The following is a 24080-nucleotide window of genomic DNA, read 5'->3' on the forward strand; positions in this document are numbered from 1 at the left end:
GCACGTCATTAACAAAGGACAAAACGAGCTTCAACAAAACAGCAGAGCTAGCAATTCAAAGCTAACATTAGTCGCTGTTTCTCAATTTGTGTTCATGTCAGTTGTATGTCCCCGTGCCAAGTACTATTCTAATCTAAAGTACAATAAGGTCCCTGGTGTAGAGCATGCTCAACACAACGATATGAAGAAGGAATGCATAATAGGAATGAATAGCTAAGCACTTTACGGAACATTTAAAATATGCCATCCAAGAAATCAAAATATTGATCCATAGATTTCTGGAAATGCAAGGTTTCCGCCCGACGGCAGGCTTGTGTAAGACATGAAATACAGTACTGTGTTGGTTAAGAACGATTACCCAGAAGGGGTTTAGGGTACAGGCCTTTTTCCAGCTGGCACAGAAGCAAAGTCTGTTGTTCTGAGTGCTGCAGGGCAGGTGAGTTTCTGCCAGAGTCGAGGATGGGTTGGACCCATGATGCCAGTACCGTGTTGTTGGGGCAGCTGATGGGGAGGGGAAAGGGGTCGGCATTACCTTCAGGGCTTCCGACCCCATCTGTGCAACACTGTCAGGCAGTGAGCAGTACAACTCCATTCTTCTGTCCAGTATGGAATGTTGATTTGCAAGCATAGGTAGACTGAATCTCAAGATGTGTTTGTTTGTGATCATCTAAGCCTCTCATTGCCAATTTTTATTATTTGCAAAGATAAGAAAAAGACAGTCAGGATATCAGGATGAGGTAAAGCTCATATATCAATTTGTTTTCTGTCACTGTTGTAGGACTACAGATGGATATTCCAAGTCAATTTGAGCATGATGTCTTCAGAATATGAATCCAAACTAACCCAAAAACTAAATTCTCTCCAAACGACAGCAAAAGCATTCAATCATGCTCTGAAAATGCTACAGATGCACAGACCATTAAATAAGAAAAATGGTTAACGCAGCCTGGAGAATGATGCCAGAACACAGCCTGGAGAATGATGCCAAGACAGAGGAGGAAATAATATATTCTCACCGTTGTATAGCTCCTTACAAGTGAAATAGAGTGGCAGATTGTCATGAGATTGCACCATTTCCATTATTTGGTTGGGGTTTTGCGAATATCTCAGAAGCAAAACAAAGCAACCAACTAACCTGTGTGAACACCACACCTCAAAGCTTATCTCTCTTGCAAAGTCACAGTCTTCGCCAACACCAAGAAATCCCTACATCCATGTTGTACTGAAAGAATAAAGAAATGTCATCAAGGCAGCCCAAGCAGATCTGTTATTCAGGCGATTGTTCATTGTGGCAAACACCCGGTACTGTATTAGTTTATTAATCGTTGCCTCACTTTTGCTTCTATGCAGTGACCTTCACTTTAAAACCCAATTTATGCTATTTTGCTAAGTTGATTATTGGATGCCCTTTGACAGCAGCCAACATTTTAAAATTCAGCATGAGATCAATATTAGGCGTCCCCTGACGTTTTGACTTCGGAAAGCAGAAGAAAAAAAAAACATTGCATTAACAGCATAATAGCGCCATTCTGTTTGGATGCACACATCTGAAGCCAGGCTTTCCTTAAACATTGAGACCGTTCTGAATTAAGTTGTAACATAGAAAAAGCAAAAATCAGTGATACCATTGTTTTCGTCTCATAACAAGATCATGTTTACGGGGTACACACTATCGAAGTAATGTGGTTTATTTTCTTTCAAAATTGTGACTCCCTATTTATGATCTGTCAAATAGGGGGTTCTTTCAGTGGATTAAATTTTATTGTACAATGTGGCCAACACTTTTTTGCCTTTCAAGACTGGACTATATTTGGGCAAAAAAGTAAAACATGAACGATGCATCGACATCTATTCAAATGATCATCACCATACCTTCACTGTGTCATCTGTGGTTGCGTACATGTGTTTTAGTGATTGATCGTGCCTCACGATCCCAGATTGCGTCCTCATCCAAACTGTGCTCACCTGCTCCTGATTGTGCCTGACGTACCTGTATCTCGTTATCTCCCATTACCTTATGTCTCTCAAAGGTTTGATGTCCATTGTCATGTTCCAGCGATCCTTGTTCTCGATAATTATTCAAAGAAAACTTTGACTCTTTTTAATTATTGACTCTGGGCCGCTTTGAATGCTCTTGAATCAGAGTACCAGGAGAAGACCTACATTAAAAGGCTGGAGCCAGATACAAACCGACAACATGTGAGTAAACCGACAACATGTGAGTCAGTAGCTTGGAACAGACTTGGAACACTGTTCCAAGCTACTGTTATCAATCTTTTTAACAAAACAATAATTTTGGAAGTGATTAGATGGAGGAGGTAAGATCCACAGGGTTTGGCCTCCATGAGAAAATGATCAAATAACTACAGTTTCTGTAGATGTTGAAATCAATGATGCATTTGTAAATTCAATCGCGAGTTCGAGGAGGCAGAACATGCTCTCTTTCTTTTAATTTACGAATAACCACACTTTTGGGCTGCTGTTGAACTCTTTTGATAGTGATGCTTTCCCTCCTCAGCTAGAGTTTTCTCTGGCACACCCAGAGAGTGGCACTCTGAATAACCAAAGAGCATATTTTAACAACACTCCGAGTTACTCAAGAGTCCGGATTGGAGCAGAGCACAACACGTTCAGAGAGCATTTTCAAATGCACTTAAAGTATTGATCTGCCATTATGTAGCATATGTCACACTGCTACAGAATGTTGCGACAGGTCGAAAAGCAGCGGTGACATCACGACCGCAGGTAGACTAAGATGGTGGCACAATAAACACGTTGACAAAGCAACTCTCCTCTCTCATTCCTCCGGACACAACATTGGCGACGAAGATGGACTTCTACACAGCTCCCCTCCCCTCGTTTCTCGCGCTCCCCGGTGAGCCACCAGTCCCGTGGTCCCGCCGGTATGACTCGTTCACGACATATCTGACGGCGACCGGACTAAACGAGGCAAGCGAAGCACGCCGAACGGCTATGCTAATACACAGCTTAGGTAGTGAGGGGCAGCGCATTTTTCGCTCTCTTGGACACGCGCAGACATACGGGGATTGTGTCACTTTATTGGCCCGACATTTCGCCCCACCGGCGGGTTGCCTTCCGTCAACGATGGCAACGAACAGGCGAGTCGGTACACCACTACATTGCCGACTTGCGGTGTTTAGCGGGCCTCTGTAAATTTGGCCGCTTGGAGGAGGAAATGATTAGGGATCAACTCGCCGAGCACACGATTGATCCCGAACTACGGGAGAAACTGTTATTGTCCCCTGACGACCTCCCACTATCAAAGGCTGTGGAAATGGCGTTTCAATTGGAGAACGCAGCACAATTAACGGCTCGGTTCGTGAACCCACCCACACCTTCACACTCTCCCGCGTTGGCACAGATTGTTGCTCCAACCCCTCCACTTCCAGACGCCACCTTCACCTACGACTCCACCGCTACATACGACGGTGCCGAGATAAATGTGGCCAGACGTCAAGGGGCCGATGCACGCACGCCTTGTGCCAACTGTGGGTCAGCCTCGCATCCCACACGTGCGCCCACTTGCAGAGCCACCGGACAACGATGCCAACGCTGCGGGAAGATGAATCATTTCGCAAGGATGTGCCGCTCTGCTCCCACCTTCACCTACGACCGTACCGAGATAAATGTCGTCAGACATCAACGGGCCAACACACGCAGACCTTGTGCCAACTGTGGGTCTGCCTGGCACCCCACACACGCGCCAACTTGCAAAGCCATTGGACAGAGATGCCAGCACTGCGGAAGGAGGAACCACTTCGCCAGGATGTGCCGCTCTGCTCCCACGTCAACATACCCGCCACGCCGCTCACCATACCAGCCGAGGCGAACCACCATCCACTGCGTGGGCTCGCGCGCCAAGCCATTCAAGTGGTGCACAGTGGAACTGGATGGAGTGAGCTTACCACTCCTGCTCGACACTGCAGCCTCCAGGTCACTGTTGAACGTGTCCACAGTTCGACGGCTATTTCCTCATCTCCCGATCGAGGCCAATGCTGAGGACTTGTTTGGCTATGGCCAAACTAAGATTGGTATGGTGGGCACTGCCAACTTCACAGTGCGCTATGGCTCGAAGACTCTCCCCCCCTTCACCTTCCAAATATCCCGTCATGGCGCCAACCTCTTGGGCTTGGACTTGTTTTGTGCACTCGGCTTTTCTATCTCTGACAATGCGGGTGCCACAATTCACCCCCAGGCCAACGGGGGTGGAGAAAGCTCCAACCAAGCAGACGGCCTTCCCTACTCTTCCTCAGCCAGCAGAGGGCCCAACGAGAAGCGCCGGACAAAGCAACGCACACTTACTGTGTCGGACTGGGTCCGCATTCGCTGGCCGTGCTGCTCTCACAAATTGGACTCATTCTGGACAGCACCAGTCCAGATTACCGCCCAACTCGGACCGACCACCTTCTGTCTGGCTGACGGGTCGCGTTGGCATGCCAGCCGCCTAAGGAGAGTGGCGGCACCGACCCCCTCGAACGACTTCTCAGGCAAAGACTACTAACGTCCTGTCACACATCAGAGAACACCGATGGGACGCCTCGAAGAGCGTGGTGAACCAGCCGTGCCTGTGGGGCCAGAGCCTCGGCCAGCTCGCGTTCGCCTTTGCCCTCGGTATTTGGACAATTATCACCGATTTTGAATGTTCAGTCCCTAGCCAGTGCTTAGCCTATCGCGTGGCAGAATAACTCACACGGCTAAGCAGGGAAACCGGCAGTCTACCCGGTTTCCCTTGTATACAGAGTGTTTTTGGTTCCTTCAGGGAGGGGGGGTAAATGTAGCATATGTCACACTGCTACAGAATGTTGCGACAGGTCGAAAAGCAGCGGTGACGTCACGACCGCAGGTAGACTAAGATGGTGGCACAATAAACACGTTGACAAAGCAACTCTCCTCTCTCATTCCTCCAGACACAACACATTAGATGTATTTTTTCAGTACTTTCACACAATTTATGTTTTGATGCTGTTAATGGCCTCTTTTCCAAGATGGCAAACACATTATGCAAAAACCAGAGGCCAGACCCATTATGGACGCTATTTCTTTTGGGAATATATTATCATGATAAGGGCCTGTGATCGCAAGAGATAAGTCCAATTTAAATGAGATCCAAACATTCCTGGGTAACAAAAAAACTTCATGAGTCTCAAAAGAAACCTGCGCCGAATGCTTCAACATGCTTTGGTCAAGTCATGAGAGTAAATCTTGGAGGCAGCCGGATTTACGTAAATGTTTTTTAGCAAATACATCTCACCAAGCTTAGAGGTGGATCGATAGAAATATGATGAAAATGAAAACCAATAAGTCAATTCAAAAACCAAACAAAACGCTTTCTAAAAAATACATAAAATAACAAGACCGTAACGAGTAAATATCTTTGTTAGGGACAATTTAGAGTGTTCATTTAGCATGGAATGTGGGACGAAACCAGAGTTCATGGAGAAAAGCCACACATGCACAGAGAGAACATGCAACCACCACACAAGAATGCAGGAGCCAGAATAGAACTTTGCACCTTTGTGCGAACTGGTCATCCATTGTGCCACCCAGAATTGTAAACATCTTTCTATAATTAATTAGACAATGGGCAATTCCAAAATATGTAAAAAAAACAATCAATGAACCTCGACAAAACCAACAATTATGATCTGAATCTTTTTCATTTCTTTAATAAAACAATATTTTGCAACAGCAATATTCGTGGTGCGACGATTGATAAAAGTGCCGTAATTCAGTACATTTTGTACATTTTACATTTAGTGATTCAGAGTTAGTTGTCCAGTATGATGATAGCGGACAAAAAGGCCCATGGAGAGTGGTGTGTGTTTTGTTGGACCTGTTACATTTCTTTCGCGTGCAGCCATTCAAGCATTCAATGGATTGAGTGAAATGAGTCGTTTTAGGTCGTGGTGAGTCCTCTTCAGGTGTGGGAGGTGAAAATGTAATCTATTGCTGGTAGCTGTTGTTATATGAAGTGTTGAGCTTTTTTTTTTGTGATTTATTTCAGTCCATTTGTTTTGCTGGTGAGCTGCTTTGAAACCGCAACAGGATGACATAGGTAGACACACTCAATAGAACAGCAGTTGGTCGACCACAGTAGCATGCAGCTGCATTCATTTTATCTTTCCTATGCGTTCTCTGAAAAGGTAGGCACTGTTGGGTGTTTGTGAGATCTGCTTCAGTGTTTTTATGCCATGGAAGGTCCACTGAAAGTGTGTCCAAGCAGTTGGAATTTGATACCTTCTCGGACCTCTTCCCATTTATGGACTGTGACAAATGGGCATCAATCAACTTCCTGATGTCAAATATAAGCATTTTGTTTTGGATTCAATCTAAGGGAGGGGTCCTGTGCTGAGAGTCAGGAGCCAACCTGACAGGCTGTATTTCCCTTTTGATCAACATCCAATATTTCCTTGAAGACTTCCATCGACACCAGGCAGATTGATTGCCAATGTCCAAAGCAGTATAGAGCTCCATAGTTAACCACTCTTTTTTTTTTTAATCACTCCGCTTGAACCGGTTAGGAAACAGCGTGTAGCAACTAACAAATCCACACAGCTAACTTCATTAAACTTAAAAGAACATCTTTGCCACCCAGAGTTGCAAAAAAACGTAAAGGTCAAATTTACATGGTACGTATTTGACCTAAGATTACACTAAGGAAAAAGTCGAAAGAATAAACTATATCAGTCACCCGTTTGTGCAAATAAACAAATTCATCTATTAATTTCCAGACCTGCTTTTCCTGTTCAGAGTCATGGTGAGGTGGAGCCCATCCGAGCTGACTTTGGGCATACGACACCCCAAATCGGTAGCAATTCTCCCGTATTCTCTAATTTGCCGCTCACAGATGGCAAAGAACGTAGTGGTCACATTCATTGTAGCAATTGTGTTTTCTCTGCTAATTTCATTATTAACATTGAGGGTGTGCATGACTAGCAAAACTGTGACTGTCGCATACAGCAGTGTGCTGGTTTGAAGAGACACAACGCTCGGGGCAATCAAAAATCATTGAACCCTGCTCTTTGCACTCATGTGCAAAACCATGGCAATTCTTCAGTCCACTTCACAAGCTTGGATAGCGTCTCCTTTTAGGCTGTGTGTTCTTACATATATAGAGAATGTATCCACGTAAGGTCCTATGGGAGCAACTGAAATGAAAGCCCCCATTAGGAAGTGGATCCTCTGACTTTCATCTCCTATTAGAACATGGGAACAAATTTCAAGCTCTCAAATGCCGAAGTGAAACACTGAACCACAGTGTATCCAATTTTAGCAAGCTGATATGTTACCTCCCAAGTCATTTCCGCACTTACATTGAGATGAAAGCATCAGTCAAACTCAAATACTCCTCCGTTCAAACCAAGTGGTGACTGCATGTCTGCAAATTCCCCTTTGTGCTCAGTATGTTCAACCCAATTCAACATTATGCATGCATTTGAAGGTGGTGTGTGTCCACATTCAATGGCTTCTTTTGATCCTTCTGTCTCAACACCTGCGGTCATGGCGCACTCCCGCACTCCCACGGCCTGATCATTTGTTGAAAATTTGAAGGCTGCCCCTTGCATTTCGAATGAGTTGACCGATAAGACCACAATTTCCCATGTTTTGAAAATGTTCTTGTTAGAAAAAGGGCTGAATGAAAACTAAATGGGGATGTGCTTTTTCTGGTCAATTTTGAGTGTTCCCTCCGCTCACACTCTCTTATTTGCAATCTGAATTCGAAATGGCCTGATTATTGGGTGTGTCTGAATTACCATCCTGAGTGATGATCCTGTGGTATTACACCAAGTGTGTGAACTATCCCACCACCGATCTAATTAGAAACTGTCCGGACTGATAATGGTGTGTCACGTTACAGTTTGTGACCAACAAGTGGCACTGTAGGGCCCCGCCCACAGCTGCACAGCTGTTATTCGTTTTTAATCAGCGGCAGTTAAAAAGACTCCCGGCACAAGCATTCAGTGTTGGGTCGTTGATTGTTTCACCCTGTCAGGTTTGTTTCGCCTCGTCTGGTTTGCTTTGTTGCAGTCATATTTTAGTCAATGTTTTATTTGTTACTTTGGACATTTTTGTTCTGATGACTGTTGTTTTTTATTTAGTTCCATGCACATGGAACACAATGATAGCAAATTATGACAAGTCACATCTTCACATCGAAGGAGAACAAATCATAATAAAAGTTAATATAAAATATATCAACAGTATGTGACCGTGACATATTTACATATTGTACAGATGACGGCTGAAGAAACCTTCTCATCGATGGACCACTCCTGTACGACTGAGAGCTTACACAGACATATTGTACAATATCATTTGATGAATACAAGTTATACAAGAATACAGTATGTACTATACCTCTGCAATATATGTACTTTACATTGTCTTCACCATTCACCGCAACAAATATGAAAAGGAGAAGCATGTACACATGCACTCAAGTTATCGGATATGATAACAGTTAGCTACTTAGCTTCTCCTGTCTGTGTTGAGTTTCACTGGACTCTGGTGCCACGCTTGAACAAATTAATGATTAACTAGTTTTCAAATTTAAAATCAAACATAATGACTGTTATTGTGGTTTACATGGGACAATTTGAAATTTTGGTTCAGACTTTAACAAGCATTATGGAATCTCACAAGTTAGATTTGCGTTCGCCGGCCGAATAAAATGATGTGGCGAGCCAGATTTGGCCTACAGGCATTGAATTTGACTAGATTTGATCTGATTTACATTGTACGATTCATGTGAAAATCAAAAACTCAATTGAATTATTACTATCACCATATCATATCGCCTCAAATTTGAGCACAATCCATTCCATAATTCGTGTCGACTTCCATGTCATAATAATTTCACAGATGTGTTTTTTGACATCCAGAATTGGTTGTAATTGGTCACAGCTTTGCTATGATTAAAAGACATACAAATATTGCAGTGCTGCCCAGAAATGAATTCAATTGCAATTGAAGCTCAAGCGTTTCACAGATGGGCTCTTAGTGGAGGCGACAAATCAACAAAAGTTGTAAAAATGATCATTTGTGAAGAGAATACGTGAGTAACTACACTGCAAAAGGCCGCGACACAATAACCAGAATCAGAATCAGAATCAGAATCATCTTTATTGCCAAGTATGTAGAACACACAAGGAATTTGTTTCCGGTAGAACACGCTGCACTAGTATCGTTGTCAAAAAAACTGCTAAGTGGCACTATACAGTTCCATTTTGGCTACTGTTGAAAGAGTTCAAAGAGTTAATGGCTTGGGGGAAGAAGCTGTTTAAATGTCTGCTGGATTTGGTGCGCATGGATCGGTAGCGCCTGCCTGAGGAGAGTAGCTGGAAAAGGTGGTGGGCAGGGTGCGGAGGGTCCAGTAGGATTTTCCGCGCCCTAGTTTGGATTCTTGGAGTGTGCAAGTCCTCGAGAGTGGGTAGGGCGGTGCCAAAGATTTTTTCCGCCGTCCTAACTGTCCGTTGAAGTCGGATTTTGTCCATTTTTGTGGCGGCCCCGAACCAAACGGTGATGGAAGAACACAGGATGGATTCGATGACAGCCGTGTAGAAATGTTGCAGCACCTCCTGTGGCAGGCCATGCTTCTTTAGCAGCCTCAGGAAGTACATTCTCTGTTGGGCCTTTTTCAGGATAGAGTTGGTGTTGACCTCCCACTTCATGTCCTGGGAGACTGTGATTCCCAGGAACTTGAAGGTCTCAACGGTTGACACCAGGCAGTTGGATAGTGTGAGGGGTAGCTGTGGTGATGGATGTTTCCTGAAGTCCACCATCATCTCAACTGTCTTGAGCGTGTTCAGCTCCAGGTTGTGACGGCTGCACCAGAGCTCCAGCTGCTCCACTTGTTGTCGGTACGCAGACTCGTCGCCGTCTTTGATGAGACCGATGACCGTGGTGTCGTCTGCGAACTTTATGAATTTGACAGCTGGGTGCGTTGAGGTGCAGTCGTTCGTGTAGAGAGAGAAGAGCAATGGAGAGAGGACGCATCCCTGCGGGGCTCCAGTGCTCGTGGTTCGTGTTGTGGATGATATACTTCCCAGTCTGACCTGTTGTGTCCGTCCTGTCAGGAAGCTGAGGGTCCACTGGCAGATCGTGGGGGACACACCAAGCTGGAGAAGTTTGGGGATGAGGAGTTCTGGGATGATGGTATTGAACGCAGAGCTGTAGTCCACAAACAGGATCCTTGCGTAGGTTCCTGTGTTGTCAAGGTGGTCGAGGATGTGATGCAGTCCAATGTTGACTGCATCCTTCACAGACCTGTTTGCCCGGTAGGCAAACTGAAGAGGATCTAGCAGAGGTCCGGTGATGTTCTTTAGGTGGTTCAGCACGAGGCGTTCAAAGGACTTCATGACCACAGACGTCAGAGCAACAGGTCTATAGTCGTTCAATCCCGAGGGTGCTGGTTTCTTTGGAACTGGGACGATAGTAGACTGTTTAAAGCAGGATGGGACTTCACACTGCTCCAGGGATCTGTTGAAGATTTGTGTGAAGACCGGAGCCAGCTGGTCAGCGCAGACTCTCAGGCAGGAGGGGGACACTCTGTCAGGTCCTGCAGCTTTCTTGATCTTTTGCTGCTTGAAGAGCCGTCTAACGTCCAGTTCGTGGATCTGTAGGGCAGAGGGCGGAGATACGGTAGTTTCTGGTAATGGTGGGCAGACAGGGGAAATGGTGGTGTCCTTTTCAAATCGGCAAAAGTATGTATTTAACTCATCAGCCATACCATTGTTTTACACTGCTTGGGGGGAAGGTAAACTATAATTTGTTATTGCTTTCAGGCCATTCCACACCGATGCAGAGTCGTTAGCGGAGAACTGTTTGTTAAGCCTCTCCGCATAACTTTTCTTTGCGATGTTAATTTCCTTCGTCAGCCTGTTTCGGGCGAGTTTGTAAACTGCTCGATCGCCGCTTTTAAATGCGGATTCTTTCTCTTTCCTAAGCTGCCTGAGTTTGGGAGTGAACCATGGCTTGTTGCTGTTGAATGAGCGGAAGGACTTTGTTGGTACACACATGTCCTCACAGAAACTGATGTATGATGTTACAGTGTCTGTGTATTCATCCAATGTGCCCGTTGAAGTTTCAAAGACGCTCCAATCAGTGCAGTCTAAGCATTCTTGTAGCGATAACTTTGCTTCATCTGTCCATGTTTTAACTGTCTTGACTACCGGTTTTACACATTTGAGTTTCTGTTTGTATGTGGGAATTAAGTGGATTAAATAGTGGTCAGAAAGACCCAATGCTGCATGCGCAACAGACCGGTATGCGCCTTTGAGTGCTGTGTAACAATGATCTAGAACAGGGATGGGCAAACTTTTTGACTCGCGGGCCGCATTGGGTTCTAAAATTTGACAGAGGGGCCGGGCCAGGAGCATTTGGAGGGAGTGTTTGGGCCGGAAATACTCCGAACAAGTTATGTCCATAATTTATAAAATCACTTCAAATGACTTCGACTGAGCGTATTTTACAAAGATTCCACAGCATATAGCTATTGTTTACGTTTTAAGACTTGCGCTGAATATATGAAGTCTTGTTTTCGAGTTGATGACGATCCCCATGTGACGTCACGTTTGGACCGCCCCTGACCGAGAAAGCGACATACAATGCATTTTGGGTACTTTGTTTGGTCTGAAAACTTTGTGTTAATCCGTGTTGATGGCGAAATTAGAAGGAAAACACATAAATAACGCCATGGTGAATCGTTGTGTGTTGCACCAAGACAACTATTTGATATTCGCTGACACAAATTCCCAGCTGACAAATCAGCCCATTTCCAACGGAGCTTGGGCGCAATCTTCTGCTTTTTCTGGGTGCTACATTGCTGTCATTGACGGCTCGAATTGGTATGGGAGGACTCCTAGAATGAATTGCAAACATTTATGCTTTCCTCTTCAGAAGAACAAGAACAAGAAAACATCTTCTCCGAATCTGAAGCCATTGTTTTGATTCTCGAGCAAGGCACGACGTCTTGGCGTGACGTCACGAACAGAGGGGTGGGACCTTCTGAAACTGACCATTTCCGGATTCATTTTGAAGTCATTTTTATTGGTGTTTTTCATTTAACTAAAAATATCAGCCTGCCTGATTTGGGTATTTTAGATGCTATAAAACGTTTTTCTGATGTCAGTGGGAAACAAAAACAAAAAATGGTGCCGGTTGTCCTTTAAATGTAGTATGTACAAACCTCATAGCACAGTAAAAACACTACAACCCAATTTATTAACTGTCTTTCAAATGTGAAAAATATCCCTGATCAGTTAATAAATTTGTCTCAATGAATATGCAAGATATGGCATTTACAGACTATTTCGCAGATACTTGGAGGAGGAAATGGAAATAGATTAAAATAAGATATGCACTGTGATTTATCAAGATTGCGTCTGTTTTTAAGTTTCCATCGAAGGGGCAAAGAAATCAACATTTATTGAAAAATGGAATCACATTCAAAACATATTATTACACAACGAAATATTCAAGCTAAATAATACCTACTTGTGTTAAATTCCGCCAAATCATAGATGGTTTGTCCTGACCGCGCGCTCAACAAACTCCTCACTGACGCTCTCGCCTTCACGAGCTAACAATACACGTGTACCGTCGCCGAGCACACAAACATAGACTACCTGCAGTTGAAATTTGCATACTCGGCTCGGCAGCCAATCAGAAGCCTGCTTCTTTCTTCCGGACTTTCGCAAGCGTTACAAAGTCGTGCAATTGCATGTCATTTTCCAATAGATGCACAGAACCTCAAACTAGAAGAAAGATTCAAAAGAAGCTAACAACATATGTGACGCTACAAAACGTAAATTTACATTAAACCGTGACTGTAAAGTGTACGTGAGATTTATGAAAGGGGCTTAGTGGCTCGTTGGAATCATTGCAAACGTTGCATTGTGCACCACAATGACAACCGACTACTGTAGCAAAATTTACAGCCATGCGCATTTGCCGTAAATTAAGCAACGTAGCATTTGTAGTTGGTGCATTGTTGATTTAAAAAAAAACTTTATACTTTGTGACAATGTTTCTTAATGGGATTGGTCTCATTTTGCTTCAAGTTGGGAAAAATGGGGCAGGCAACTTTTCAGTTATCTGCCCTGTTGTTCGCTAGCTTTTTGTCATGAGTTTTAGACACTGTTTAACTATAATTTGGGCAAGTTCGGCGGGCCGGATTGAAAAGCCTAACGGGCCGTATGTGGCCCGCGGGCCGTAGTTTGCCCATGCCGGTGATGTTCTTTAGGTGGTTCAGCATGAGGCGTTCAAAGGACTTCATGACCACAGACGTCAGAGCAACAGGTCTATAGTCGTTCAATCCCGAGGGTGCTGGTTTCTTTGGAACTGGGACGATAGTAGACTGTTTGAAGCAGGATGGGACTTCACACTGCTCCAGGGATCTGTTGAAGATTTGTGTGAAGACCGGAGCCAGCTGGTCAGCGCAGACTCTCAGGCAGGAGGGGGACACTCTGTCAGGTCCTGCAGCTTTCTTGATCTTTTGCTGCTTGAAGAGCCGTCTAACGTCCAGTTCGTGGATCTGTAGGGCAGAGGGCGGAGATACGGTAGTTTCTGGTAATGGTGGGCAGACAGGGGAAATGGTGGTGTCCTTTTCAAATCGGCAAAAGTATGTATTTAACTCATCAGCCATACCATTGTTGTACACTGCTTGGGGGGAAGGTAAACGATAATTTGTTATTGCTTTCAGGCCATTCCACACCGATGCAGAGTCGTTGATCTAGAATGTTTTCTCCTCTGGTGAAACAGTCAATATGATGCTTATATTTGGGAAGTTCACGGTTTAAACGTGTTTGATTAAAATCGCCCAAAATGATCAGGGGTGATTCTGGATATTTTATTTCGAGATGGTTTACATGGTCCGCTAGCGTTTGTATACACGCGTTAGCATTAGCTTGTGGCGCGATGTACACGGCAACGAGAATAAAGGAAGCGAACTCACGTGGCGAGTAGAATGGTGGACATTAGTCAACAATTACAAATACATTTTGGCACATGGCTCGTCACCCGCGCACACATACCAACACTCCGCGGCAGAAATACTACAAGCACCAGCTTTTCTAATTGGGAATGAAATTTTGAGGTGCCACATAGACGGTAATATATACGTATAACATAATGTATTATTTTTTATTGAACCAGAAATATCATGGTGCAAATTTCAGGAGGGAATTGGATTTCTTTGGCTTCTGTGGATATGTAATAATAATGTAAACAGAGGCGAAATAGAACTTCGAATGTGGCGAAATAGAGTAGAGAATATAGGAGGCTGTTCTCAACTACAACCCCATTCAAAGATTGAAGTTATTAATTTTAGTGACAGATTCTCGATGTTTTACTTTTTAAACACAAATTATACATTTAGTTTAGAATATATAGGACCATCGTACGGTTCAGTTCAGGCACCTTTTGCCCGCTATGCAGCAGGTCTTATAACATTCAGTGCATTTCACTTTTAAACCGAACAGCTCGATTTAAATGGCCTTTTTTACTGAGTTGTGACCTATGGTGTTTTCTTGAAGGGGAGAAAATAATAAGAGCAAATATCAACCTGTGCTCCCCAGTCAACACAATTGCATTCCTTCAAACACGGGGCGCGGTGAACAACAAGAAATACAATATTTAGTGGCTTTTATGCAAATTTGACATTTCCCTCGGCTGCACAGAGCCAGGCTTTCTGTTGACCACTGATACCTGCATGTGTTAGTGCGAGGGCAGTGGCATCCTCTCTGGCGTTACATCGTCATTATTTGTTTTCACCACATAAATACCTGTCAAATAGAAGCCACAAGCCGGGAGGTCTAAAAAGTTCAGCTGATTGTGTACCAAATAGATCATATAGTTGTTTGCCAAAGACATCTGGGTGACGGCCTATCTTGCGGCTGCACCTTTATGATTGAAGGTAATGAGTGGAAAGCAATTTTTTTCCCCTTCCAGCTAACTTCCATCAAAAATAGAGCTGCATGTACATTTAGGTATCATGGATGCACATAACACTTGTTCAGCTTCATCTGAATGCAATTATTCCAAATCATTGCAACTGAATTCCATCATGCACATATAGATGATAACATAAAACTTGGGCGGCTTGTTCTCACAACTGTGCTATAACTCACCAAGTTTGGCTGATAAGCGACAATTAATGTATACATAGTTGATCTTTTATTTCTTCACACTATTAATATGGATCTATTGGCATTGCAATCAAATTCAGTTTTTATATTTTGTACATCTGGTCAATAAATGAGAAATTGTTACATTTGCGAGCACAACTGCTTTTTTTTTTAATTGTGAGGATACGTGTGTTCTCTTTGTGGCCAACTTTTGATGAGATTTGCTGACTGATATCTGGTGTCCAGCAGTTTGATATACACAACCACTTCTCACATAATTTAGTTTTGTTTATCATTTGGCTCAGTCATACAAAACAAATCTATCTATGACCACGATATCTGGTTGGTTGGCCATTACCATCTTGTCAGTCTGTATCTGGAAGTCCCACAGGGTCTTTGCTCGGTCATTCTCTACTACCTTGGGAGGTGTTACCCATTTTGACCTTGGGGTTTCCAGTCCATACTCCGCACAGATGTTTCGGTAGACTATGCCAGCCACCTAGTTATGGTGCTCCATGTAGGCTTTCCCTGCCAGCATCTTACACCCTGCAGTTATGTGTTAGATTGTCTCGGATGCGTCTTTGTACAACCTACACCTTGGGTCTTGTCTGGTGTGGTATATCCCTGCCTCTATGGCTCTGGTGTTCAGGGCCTGCTCTTGAGCAGCCAGGATGAGTCCCTCTGTGCTGTCCTTTAGGCCAGCCCTCTCTAGCCACTGATAGGACTTCTTGAGATCAGCCACTTCTGTTATGGTTCGGTGGTACATCCCGTGTAGGGGCTTTTCCTCCCATGATTGTCCCTCTTCCAGCACCTCATCCTCTGTTCCCCATTGTCTGAGACATTCTCTGAGTACATCATCCATTGGAGCCTTCTCTTTGATGTATTCATGGAGCTTGGATGTTTCATCCTGGACAGTGGATCTCACACTCACTAGTCCCCGTCCTCCTTCCTTACAGCTTGTGTACAGTCTCAGGGTGCTGGACTTGGGATGGAACCCTCCATGCATGGTGAGGTGTTTTCGGGTCTTAACATCCGTGGTCTGAATCTCTTCCTTTGGCAACCTTATTATTCCTGCAGAGTATCTGATCACTGGCAGGGCATAGCTGTTTATTGCTCGGGTCTTGTTCTTGCCATTGAGCTGGCTTCTGATGACTTGCCTCACCCGCTGGAGGTATTTGGTCGTGGTCTTGTTCTTGCCATTGAGCTGGCTTCTGATGACTTGCCTCACCCGCTGGAGGTATTTGGTCGTAGCCGCTTTCCTTGTTGCTAGTTCGAGGTTGCCATTGGCCTGTGGTATACCGAGGTACTTGAAGCTGTTTTCAATATATATATATATATATATATATATATATATATATATATATATATAAAGAGAAGAGAACAAAAACAATTGAAAAAATGGCATCATAACAGAGAATGCTTCATAGTAGCGCTGTAAAGGACATCTAAATAATTGGGGAAACGAATGTTTCATTATTCTCAAACTGAAATAACTACCACATGAATCAAAATAACATTCTTTCATAATTGCTTGAGAGTGGGGTACAGAAGCAATGGATGGAGGATGATAATTATTGGTCATGCAAAGCATGTGTCTACTTAGTACCTCCAGCTTAAGCAAAAGAAAGCTGCACTGCATGCGGCAATTACATGCACACATTCAATTGATGGAGCTTTTTGAACAAGATGATCATCAGGTGCTTCTCTTGGGAGCATATCATCCATCCATATCTTCCAGTCCTGTGGTCTCTTTTATTTCATTCCCTGAGGTGGCATCAGCCATCCACTATGGCATTGTCTGCTGGTCAGGCAGCATCACCACCCGGGACAGAAAAAGACTGGAGCGCTTTGTCAAGCGGGCCAGTTCTGTCGTGGGCTGCTCGCTGGACTCTCTAGAGGAGGTGGGCAACAGACGGACGCTAGCTAAACTAAAAGCTATGACGGACAGCCCCTCCCACCCCCTCCTGCCCATCCTGACAGCTCTGGGTAGCTCCTTTAGCCAGAGACTATTACACCCGCGCTGCAAGAAGGAGAGGTACCGCCGCTCGTTCCTACCGACTGCTGTCAGGCTTCACAATTCCCAATGATCACATGTGAAAAAAAAAAAAAAAAAAAAAAAAAAAAAAACTGGACACTTGTAAATATGGGTTGTTGCAATATATCTAAATGCATCTCTTGATTCTGCACTATGTACAGTCTTGTTTATAGAACGGTTTTTGCACATCTACATTTGCACAGTATACAGTTGACATTTTTATTTTGTTATGCTTAGAATATCTTGTTTTCTATCCTTTCACTCCTACCCCAACCCCATCCCTCTTCAATTGCTGCTGTGGACTGCAAATTTCCCCATTGCGGGACGAATAAAGGTATTCTGATTCTGATTCTGATTCTGAAATGGACCAAAGTGTTTTAACACATCTTGTCATTCAGAGCATCTATTTGCACATGAGAAATGGCATTCACCCATGGAATTGTTAATTGGCTTTGACATTCAACCTAAAGATTGACTGTTTCGGCAATTTCAAAAAAGAAAGGGTGCAAAATGACACATAGAAATCACTCTACGATCTGCAGCATTTCATCCATCTGGTACCATTTTTGGAGCCTCAACAAGATAAGACCCTGTCATCCACTCTGCAAGTCCATCAGGTTTTTATTATGTGCCAGATGTGCCCGTATGCTTTAATTTTGCATGCTATTCAGACATGATCATCACTTCCCAATGTCCGAATGTAAATAAGCTAAGCATCTTTTGGAATAATCACATAAAAGACTGTGTGGTAGCAAGACCCCCACGTCCTTGCTGCCAAAGGTGAAATCGAAACATGGCCACCTCACATAATATAATATCCTTAATACAATCGAATTACAAATTTAAGACTGCAGTGAAACTGATATGGAACGTGGAGGGGGTGTGGGGGGGTTGAAAGAGTCATCCTCAAAGGACAGAGTTTGCTTCTAGCACTATATGAAATAATTTCTGAATTAAATAATCAAACTATGTACATTATTATTGTGGTCTGAGCATTATTAATCAGGGGCACTGAATTTGTTCAGTTCAACTTTTCATTTTTCTGTACAATATAAAATACAGCGTGAGTCATCTATGTTTTGGCGGTCAATTGACACCAAACGTGTACTATAAATCATAATCTATCAAGGCCAACTGCAAACATGGAATACACGTATTCGAATGTTAATCATATGCTCGTTTCTTTTTTTTAAGACCTTTCAGGGACAGCGGTTATTCAAATGTACTGTGATTAAAATGTTGTTTTCTCTTATATTAATTCCTCTTAATGTCACGGTTGTACATCAACCTCCACAATGAATCATTAGGTGTTGCCATTCAAGTTTTTTTTTCATGCCTAACGACTAAGAAATATGCTTGAGGGGAAAAAACCTGCTGTAGGTTATCATTATTTGTGCATGAAAGGGATGAAGCAAATGAATGTGTATTTTTTCATGATTACAAAATTGTACCTTCATAATATAATTTAGTATTTTTTGAAGTTATTTATCATTATTAAATAGCCATGAAGACAATAACACACTTTGTTTTCACTTGGAGACCACAGGCAATGGCGTGTGGATCCAGCACTCACAGACTCATTCTCTGACATACGATAAGTAAATAACAAAAGCTTTACTTTAATTTCACAGTTAATGGATATCCGGTTACTCCAGAGACCCAAATATTTGTAGACTGTGCAGACCATTCAAAAGTCAATTTTCCATAATGTGTCTCTTTTTAAGACTTAAACTGCTGTTACGACATGATGGATTTCTTTAGCGGTTTCAATAAAGTCACAAATTTTATAGGACACATATAGAAAATAGATATATTAATAGATAGATAGAAATTCAGAGAGTTGTTGAAATGTGCTGTTTGGTTATTCAGCGCGCTACTCTCTGGGGGTCCCTGACTGAGGAGACAGAGCATCAAGATCGAAACTGTTCAATATCATCCCAAAATTATTGTTTGTAAAAGGAAGGGGAGTAAAATATTTTTCAAAGATTAATGGGAGTAGCGTTTTACTGCTTAGCACGTCCATCTCACAGTGCAAAGGTGCGGGTTCGATTCCGGCTCGAGCCCTCCTTTGTGGAGTGTGTATGTTGTACGTGCGTAGGTGTGGGTTTTCTCTGGATACCTTGGGATTCTTCCACGTTTTACAAACATGCCTAGTAGGTTGACTGAACACTCTAAATTGTCCCGAGGGGTGTGTGTGTGTGTGCGTGTGTGTGTGTGTGTGTGTGTGTGTGTGTGTGTGTGTGTGTGTGTGTGTGTGTGTGTGTGTGTGTGTGTGTGTGTGTGTGTGTGTGTGTGTGTGTGTGCGTGTGTGTGCGTGTGTGTGTGTTTGTGTGAGCGTGTGCGTGTGTTATCTTTTAGTTAGTTGCATAGTAGTTTCTGATGAATAACGGACGTATCGAGGAAAATGTCCCCATTGTGAGACGATTAAAGGCTTTCTGATTCTGATTTCTGATTCTTAAAAGGGGTTTTCAGCCATCATCTGTACTTCTTTGGCGGTGTCGGACATTTTGCTCTTCATCTGAAGAGCTTTGTCTGAGAACTAAAGTTGTGCTGGTCACCCATGTCCGTAATGGAAAGAGGTGGCCGCGCCGGACCTCTGATCTGATCTGTTGCGGCTTGGAATTGAAGCAGATTTATGTGGAACAGGGGATGTGAGACAATCTCTTTTCGTCAATGGATGCGACAGCTGCGTGTTTGCTTTCAACATTTAGCTTGTAGTTGACATGCACATTCCACCATGATGTCCCTGATCCACTGGTGGAAAGACGCTTTGATCCTCTCCTCTTTCATCTAGAACTGTTTCATCATTCTGTGTCATCACAAAGAGGGTACAGCAAGTCCTGAAGAATGAATGTCTCTCTGTGTCTTTGTTTTGTCATATTGTCTCTATGCTGTCATATTATTTGTTATTTAGTTTTTTTTTTGTTCTTTTGACTTCAAGACGGCGCCGCGAGAGTGGCTGCCTTTCCAGCAGCTCATGTATTTCCTTTTTCTACTTTCATTCCTTTCATCACTTTGCTGCGGTGAAATGTAAATTTCTCCACTGTGAGACTAATAAAGGCATATCCAATCCAATCCAATCCAATCTGATAAGTCCCTGTTAAAAGGTTGGGGGAGCAGTGGACCACTCCATGAAGCCAATCTGATTACCTATACAGTGATACCTTGGCTAACAAAGGCTTTAGCTAAAAAACTTTTTGCCTTACGAACATTAAATTCGTGAGAATCTGAATCAGAATCATCTTTATTGCCAAGTATGTAGAACACACAAGGAATTTCTTTCCTGTAGAACACGCTGCAATATACTCTTGGCATACGAACTATTTTTCGGGAAACACATGGAGCGCCACAATGTGTGATGTGTCGTTGACAAACGAGCCGGTCCTTGGAGCTGGATCTCTGAAGTGAACAAGGAGCTGGAAATGGCAGCCGACTTTTTTTTTGTCCTCTATTCCCAGTCTTCGCTTAAAGCTGCACGTGATTGGTCAAGATTCGTGGTAGAGGAAGGAGGTGAAGCACGCAGCAGGACACACACAGCAGTGAGGGGGAGGAGTGAGGAGGAGGGGGGTGAGTACATGAACAAAGAAAAATGGTGAAAAGAAGAAAGGTCAGAAAATGGATAGAAAACACAGTGAAATTTGGACTCGTTTCAACTTTATTTATAGTTCAAAAGCAGAGTGTAGACTGCAAGGTTGAAATATCCCATCAATCAGGCTTCACAACCCGCACAAGCCATCTGTACAACAAGACAAGCAAGGGAACCAGCTATTAATGAAGTTTCTAGTGTCTGCCTGCATCTGTTGCTGTAACAATATCACAACTTCCAAGATGTACAACCAAGAGGTTCTTGAGACACTTTATGCAAAAAGCTATCAACTATTCTAAACAAAACACAATTGATGAGGAACTAGGTAAAATTATCGCAGAGAAAGCACGGCAACTTCACAGGGATATCGTCAAGAGGAAACCTGGAAGTTTGTCATCCATTGATGATTTCAAGGGTAGCCATGGATGGTTCAAGAACTTTAAGTGTCGTACAGGGATTCATAGTGTCATCTGTTAGGGCGAGGCAGCCAGTTCTGACGATAAAGCTCTCAAAGCTTACAAGCAATCATTCCTCAAGATGATCACATCCAAGAGGCTTCGTCAGCTAACTAAAATTTTGCCGGTAGCCATGGCCCTATATATATATATATATATATATATATATATATATATATATATATATATATATACTGGGCGGCCCGGTAGTCGAGTGGTTAGCACACCGGCTTCACAGTGCAGAGGTCGCCGGTTTGCGTCCCGGTCCGGCCTCCCTGTGTGGAGTTTGCATGTTCTCCCCGGACCCGCGTGGGTTTTCTCCGGGTCCTCCGGTTTCCTCCCACACTTCAAAAACATGCATGGCAGGCAGATTGACCACTCCAAATTGTCCCTAGGTGTGAGTGTGAGAGTGACTGTTGTATGTCTTTGTGTGCCCTGCGATTGGCTGGCAACCAATTCAGGGTGTCCCCCGCCTTGTGCCCGAAGACAGCTGAGATAGGCTCCAGCAACCCCCGCGACCCGAATGAGGAATAAGCGGTACGGAAAATGAGATGAGATGAGATGAGATATATATACTGATTATGGTCTATGAATGCCTTGATTGCCCCATTCGCCTTGGTATCACCTCATCAGCATGACTAAGCCTACGTGTTAACGATCTAAGAAGTGTGTTGTAAGCAGTATTTTGTTGTAAAGTGGAAGAATCATCTGAACCAGGTGGGCTGTGTGTGTGTGTGGGGGGGGTAATCACATGGATGACCACAGCAAGTTGCACCTCACGTCACTGAGGGGGAAATAATCGCCACGCTACCTCCTTATGAATTATTAAGAACTGTTCTTATTTTAGCCCGACTCATTGTGCTGCATTTACTTGCGTCCGTTCAAGGTGTTCATTTATTTCTTTTTTTTCCTTAACAGCTGTATTCTGGCTGATAAGCGTGTGAGCTGATCAAGTAGTGAGACAAGCATTGTGAGCAAAGCAGCAGCGCTGTGGTCACAAGGAGCTGTGGAAGAGGCAGCCGCAGCAGCACTGTCAGTCACAGCGCAGGCAGCAACGGTAGCAGCAGCAGCAGCAGCAGCAAACTCTTCTCGATATTTCTCTTCTTTCCGGAGTTCTTTCTTTGCTCGGAGCACAAACGCCAAGGAGGTCAACGGAGGAGGTTATCCCGGGCTTGATAGCTGCTATTAAAAAAAAAGAAAGGAAGAAAGAAAGAAACAATCGCAGACCTGGCTGCCCCTATGCCGATCGAATTTGTTTGCAAAATCAAGTTTGCAGAGGAGGATGAGAAGCAGAAAAAGAAACAGGATGGGGACAAGGAGAGTCTGATTGAGGAGAGCTGCACACCCCCGGCCAAGGACTTGGCTGGCTTTGCAAACTCCTGTTCCCTATGTAACGGAGTTGTGCACTTAGATTATTAAATTATGAAGGAAGTGACGCAACGGCGCACAGTGTGGCACTGTCCCGCCCATAGTTTCCAGAACAATCTCGAGGAGATTCAGGGTGAGTCGCAATTTTCTGTTGGTCTTGATTAACGCGCATTTTCATGACAATATCTTATTTTGTTTCCCCTTTTGTACTGTCTAGTGTTATCTAATTAGTTCCCTTATTCATTTCGAGTTCAGATTACTTTTTGTGTCATTATTTACTTCACGTTTTGTCGAGTGGAACTTAGGAATATGCGCTTTTCTATCGCAGTTAATCACAAGACGAAACCCATGCGACTTCACCCATCCCTTCTGCCATACTGTGTTGCAGGTAATAATTGTTTCATTTCGTTTTTATTGAACAATATTTAGTTTCTTGTGTCGTGTTTCATTTGCCCGTGAGTGTCCGTGGCTGGTTGAACTGTGCGCCAGCCATTACAAGCGCACCGCGTGTTCTGCCGAGTCTCCGCCCATGATGCGTTCAGGGACATCTTGTAAATAACAGTGAACTTGTGTTGTATTCTCTTTTTCTGTAAATAACCACTATACGATCACACGTTGTTAATTCTGTTTTGTTATCTACAATGTTTTGCATTTGAGAACAATCTCGAGGAGATTCAGGTTAATCACAAGACGAAACCCATGCGACTTCACCCATCCCTTCTGCCATACTGTGTTGCAGCGTTGCAGAAATAAAAGAAATAAAAAGACACATCCACGCGTCTCGTCTTCATTAATACAGCAGCATCGTGGAGATGAAGACAGTCACTGTTGTGACACCCGTCACATTGGTGCCGTGACCCGTCGATCACAAGTGACTCTCCACTTCGGACCGGGACCGCGATGCTGCACAGTGTCTTCATCCCATCACTCGGTGGACGGTGTGTCGACCCCGTTCTTTAAATTGTGTGTTGATTGTCTGAGCTGCTGTTTTGCAATTGTTGTGCTTTTTTTTTTTTTTTTTTTTCCTGTAAGTTTTTTTTGTGAAGTTGAGAATGAGCTCCTTCCAAGGGACATTTAGCACACCTTTTAATAAGTGTATTGGTAGAGGTAGAGGCATCCCGACCATGTTACAGGTGTGGAGTCCCATCCAGAGTGATGTAGTAGAGGGGAATGGGCAGGTTCTAGCTGAGGCCACTTATGTTAGTGGGGACAGAGTTCCTTCCCAGACCCGGTGTAGTACATCTCAGACGAGCGCACAGACTCCTGACACACCAGTGACAGATCCCTTACCTCAGTCACCTGACGTAGTTGGTCAGATGAGCGACATAATTAGACACATTGGCCAGCAGCTGGCAGACAGCATTGTTGCACATCTCAGCCCAACACATAACGTCCCCATGCATAACACCTCATTCCTACATGACACGCCCATTGACACAACAACACAAAGTCTTGACTCATCACAAGTTCTGATACTACCGCACAGGAAA

At 43.7% G+C, this 24080-nt stretch overlaps 1 protein-coding gene across 1 annotated transcript in view; it reads left to right on the top strand.

The window, feature by feature from the left end:
* The first annotated feature begins 22080 nt into the window (after positions 1-22080).
* The window catches only part of asic4a (acid sensing ion channel subunit family member 4a), a 123668-nt gene continuing 121668 nt past the window's right edge, over positions 22081-24080 (top strand). Inside the window, 1 exon segment of the mRNA XM_089002433.1 lies at positions 22081-22603. Coding sequence (XP_088858559.1) covers positions 22462-22603 — 142 coding nt within the window. The 5' untranslated portion in view covers positions 22081-22461.

The sequence above is a fragment of the Hippocampus bargibanti genome, linkage group LG08 (assembly GCF_051943395.1).
Source record: "Hippocampus bargibanti isolate YZ-2025 linkage group LG08, ASM5194339v1, whole genome shotgun sequence".
Classification (NCBI taxonomy): domain Eukaryota; kingdom Metazoa; phylum Chordata; class Actinopteri; order Syngnathiformes; family Syngnathidae; genus Hippocampus; species Hippocampus bargibanti.